This window comes from Mus pahari, chromosome 2 (genome assembly GCF_900095145.1).
Source record: "Mus pahari chromosome 2, PAHARI_EIJ_v1.1, whole genome shotgun sequence".
Taxonomy (NCBI): domain Eukaryota; kingdom Metazoa; phylum Chordata; class Mammalia; order Rodentia; family Muridae; genus Mus; species Mus pahari.
The window spans coordinates 102,666,172-102,670,260 of NC_034591.1; the positions used below are offsets into that span (position 1 = coordinate 102,666,172).

The window sequence follows — 4,089 nt, forward strand, 5'->3', positions numbered from 1 at the left end:
TGTCCTGAAGCTGTGTAGCTTCTGCGGTCCACACTCTTGCTAGCGCAGACTGGAGCCCAAGCGAACCAGATCAAAGATGCCTCTCCTTCCAGCTCAGGCCTTGAGACTCCTCCGGGGTGGACACCCCTCCTCGGTCAGGAAAGGTGCCGGGTGACTGGAGCCAGAAACGGGACCCCTCCCAGAAGCTGTGTTGCTTCTCCGGCAGAGCACCGGAGCAAAGATCTAGTACTGGGTTTTAAGGCATGTTCCACCAATGTGAGACAGATAAGATATTTCCAGGCCATATGTATGTCTGATAAGGAGTTAATTTACTACTTAAACAACAAAAAACCAAATAACTTTATACGTGCTTGCAGAACCTAAATCCACATTAACTTACAAATACATGAAGAGGTACTTTTATCAGTCATCACAGGCAAGTATGACCCAGAGCCATAACAGGTCATACAGCGCACTTGTTAGAATCACTCCTAATTCCTTTAAAAATAAACAAGTGTTGATGGAGGCTATGAAGAAATCTAAGATGGTGCTGGTGGGAGTGTAAGTGCTTGCCCATTGTAGAGAACAGGATGGCAGTTTTTCAGAACTATAAACACAGACTTTACCATATGTTTGAGTAATTCTGCTTCAAAGAAAGAAAAGCAGGATCTAAGAGTCACCAGTGAACCCATATTTATAGATGAAAAAGGTGGATTCTTTATGTCAGTCACTATGAGTAGATGAACACAATGTACTTAGAATGTTACTTGGGCTTTGTCAACCAACAGCATTCTGATATGTGATAACATTATTTGTTTTTGTTTTTGTTTTTGTTTTTTTTTAAGATTTATTTATTTATTTAATGTATATGANTACACTGTAGCTGTACAGATGGTGTGAGCCTTCAGGTGGTTGTTGGGAATTGACATTTTTTCGGGGGACCTCTGCTTGCTCTAGTTGGCCCTGCTCCCTCTGGTCAACTCCGCTTCAGTCGCTCAATTCCGCTTCACTCAGTCCCCGCTTGCTCTGGCCCAAAGCTTTATTTATTGTTATACATAAGTACACTGTAGCATCAGAGGGCATCAGATCTCTTTATGGGTGGTTGTGAGCCACCATGTGTTTGCTGGGATTTGAACTTAGGACCTTCGGAAGAGCAGTCAGTCAGTCAGTGCTCTTACCCGCTGAGCCATCTTGCCAGCCTGCATTATTTTTGACTAGGTGAATCTTAAAGCTGTTGACACATTCCAGTCAAATCTCCATACTAGGTAGTATAGTACTTTGCAAGCATGCATGAGAGCCTTTGCTGCTTTTGGTTTCATTTTAACTTTTTCTTCTTTTTTTTTTTTTTTTTTTTTTTTTTTTTTTTTTTTAACTTTTTATTTTCAGACAGAATTTCACTGAGTTTTGAAGCTGTAGACAGTCTTTGAACTTTTGACCCTCTTGACTCAGCCTCCCAAGTAGCTTTGATGAGAAGTCTGAGCCACAAATTGACTTCTGGGTGATTTTAAAGTTCTCATAGTTTACACAAATATAATTCAAAGACGAATAGAATGTTATTAAATATTCACAATTAGACAACCTACAACATTGCTTAGAAAAATTGTTCTGCTCAGCATGGCTGAACAATTGGTTTTCATAAGCTGGGACAAAGAGCCAGGAGTCAGAACCTGGAAAGCAGATTGGTCAGCATGTTACTTTCCTTGTAAGGGTTAAAGAGGTGCCTTATTCTGTTCCTCCAGTCAGGCCGATACATTCTTTTCATCTGGTTGGTGAAAATCTGTTATTTTGAAAGCTGGTCCATTTGGCATCCTGCTTCCTGAAAGTTTCAGTTTGCTTGCATGTCACTTAGGGTGTGCACACATGCGCACATACACACATGCGTGCCTGTGTGTTTATTCTAGCTTCGCACAGGTACTGTACAATAAGTACATGCTCTCCATTGTGCACATGTGTTTACATTCTTCTCCAGAGCCTCTCAGCTCTGCTGCCATTCATTCTCTTGCTCATCCACTGCAAGTGTCAGAAAATATCTGTTGTTCTCAGCCCAACTGACATGGTCAGCACTCTTGTGGGAAAAGGGTACTGGACTGATTGTTCATGTTGCTGCTCCTGACATGTGCTCTGCTATGTAAAAGGATTGGTGAGAATGACCAGAAATTAGAGTTGGGTTGAGCTACAATATATAGTAACTTAAACTTATAAAGAAGGAACAGGACATTAATTTCCGTTAAAGGGTATAAGAACTACTTTTATCCTTTATTGCTAGAATTTGAAGCATAAAAGAAAGGAAACTCTTGACCAGTAATAAACTTGCTTGAGGTGTGTGTGTGTGTGTTTGTCCTGTAATTCACTGTATAGGCTTTGAACTCGGGTTTGTCTGTCTCTGTCTCCCAAGTGGTGGAATTAAAGACATATGCCATTAGGCCTGGTTTAATCTTTTCTTTTTTTTGAGCCATTCCTTGGTAGTCATGTGTATCTAGGAAGAGTAAAGGTCCATTTCTGTAGGAGAACTGGGCACTTGGTAGAAGAAAGGATAATAGGGCTTCCCAGAGATCCAAGAGGCAAGGGCTAGAAAATGATTACCAAGTATACTGAGAAGATGCATGTCATCTGTAGACTTGATCCTGATGGGTTGGTAGGAAACTTGTAGGCAGTTCTGAAAACCTGTTATGGCTTATTTATATTACATTGAACCAATGAGACTGGTACTTTCTCAGCACTTAGTGTTATATAACATATTATTAGTATTACAGATATATTAATTACACAATAATAAATATACAAGGTGTAGGAATCCTAGAGTACAAAGACAAACTGATAGAATTCTATAGTTCTATAAGCTGTGGTTATTATAAGCTTTTATATGTCCCGAAATGTTTTTTGCCTATCAGATGTGATATGCATAACATATCAGTTTATCTTGTCAGTATATATACAAATATTGAAATACACGAGTTTAATTCTTTTGGATCTTTGTCAGGTAAATTATTCCTTTCAGTTTTGTCTTTTTCTAATTTCTCTTTTGGCTCTGGGGATTGAACTTGGGGCCTCATACAGGCCATATATATATATATATATGCTCTTTTCTCTGAGTTACATGACTAGCTCTTGTTCAGTGTTTTATAAATATTGGACAAATCTTCCTGAGTCAAAGCTTGTTAATTATGATTAAAAAAATAATCATTGATTTTTACATTCTATATACAGTAAAATTTATGGTATTGGATTAGGATTCCATATGTTGCTGTTATGTTTATTCTTATTAATGTATCCTGTTGTCTAGCCTGACTATAGTGTGTTACTTCTATACATGCCTTGTGTGTGTTTGTATAGTGCCATCTGACATGTCTTTTTGCCTTGAAAGTCATACCAGAAAACAATCCCCCCAGTCCTTTTCCTTTTTAGTAGCTTTCCTGACTAACAGTTGTCCCCTGAACTATCAGCTGTTCCACTTTTTGTGTCATGTCATACGTCATTTGCTTCCTTGCCTGGTAATTTTACCATTTATTCTACTATCTCTGATTTTCAGTTTGATTTATACCTTCTAATTGACCTGCAACATTTCTTGTATGATGCTCTTTCCATGGAAGTGGTCTAAGGGAAAAAAAAGTCTTTCTTGACTAAAATAGTTCGTCTATTTTAGTGTTAATTATAATTCTTTCTCATTTTTACATAGGCTCCAATGATGCTATTGCCCCAGATTTTCCACCTCAAATGCTAGGCACAAGAGATGATGGTCTCTCCAACACTGTAAATATTAAGCACAAAGAAGGGATCTATAGCAAGAGGGTTGCAACAAAGGGGGAAAAACACTCTCAGAAAGATAATACAGGTAATGAGTGACCTTGCATGTTTTCAAATTTGTTTCTTGAATTTTTGCATTTGAAGTGAGAATACTGTTGTATTTATCCATATTCTGGTTTGTCAGAAAATGAGGCCCCGAGTTCAATCCCTACAACCAAAAAAATGAAAAGAGAAATTTAAAAAAAAAAGAAGAAAGACAAAAACTCAAAGGAATAGTTTACCCAACAAAGATCCTAAAGAATTAAACTTTAAATGTATTTCAACATTCATATATATATATATATATATATATATATATATATATAT

The 4,089-nt window shown here is 37.6% G+C and overlaps 1 protein-coding gene across 6 annotated transcripts in view; it reads left to right on the forward strand.

Moving 5' to 3' along the window:
- The window catches only part of Alms1 (ALMS1 centrosome and basal body associated protein), a 102,420-nt gene that overhangs the window by 60,181 nt on the left and 38,150 nt on the right, over nt 1–4,089 (forward strand). For all 6 annotated transcript variants that reach the window (XR_003843230.1, XM_029534803.1, XM_029534804.1 and 3 more), the window contains one exon: nt 3,656–3,811. Coding sequence is in view for 5 of the 6 variants with exons in the window: in XM_029534803.1 (XP_029390663.1) it covers nt 3,656–3,811 (156 nt within the window). In the remaining variant the exon portion in view is untranslated. The remainder of the gene's footprint in view (nt 1–3,655; nt 3,812–4,089) is intronic.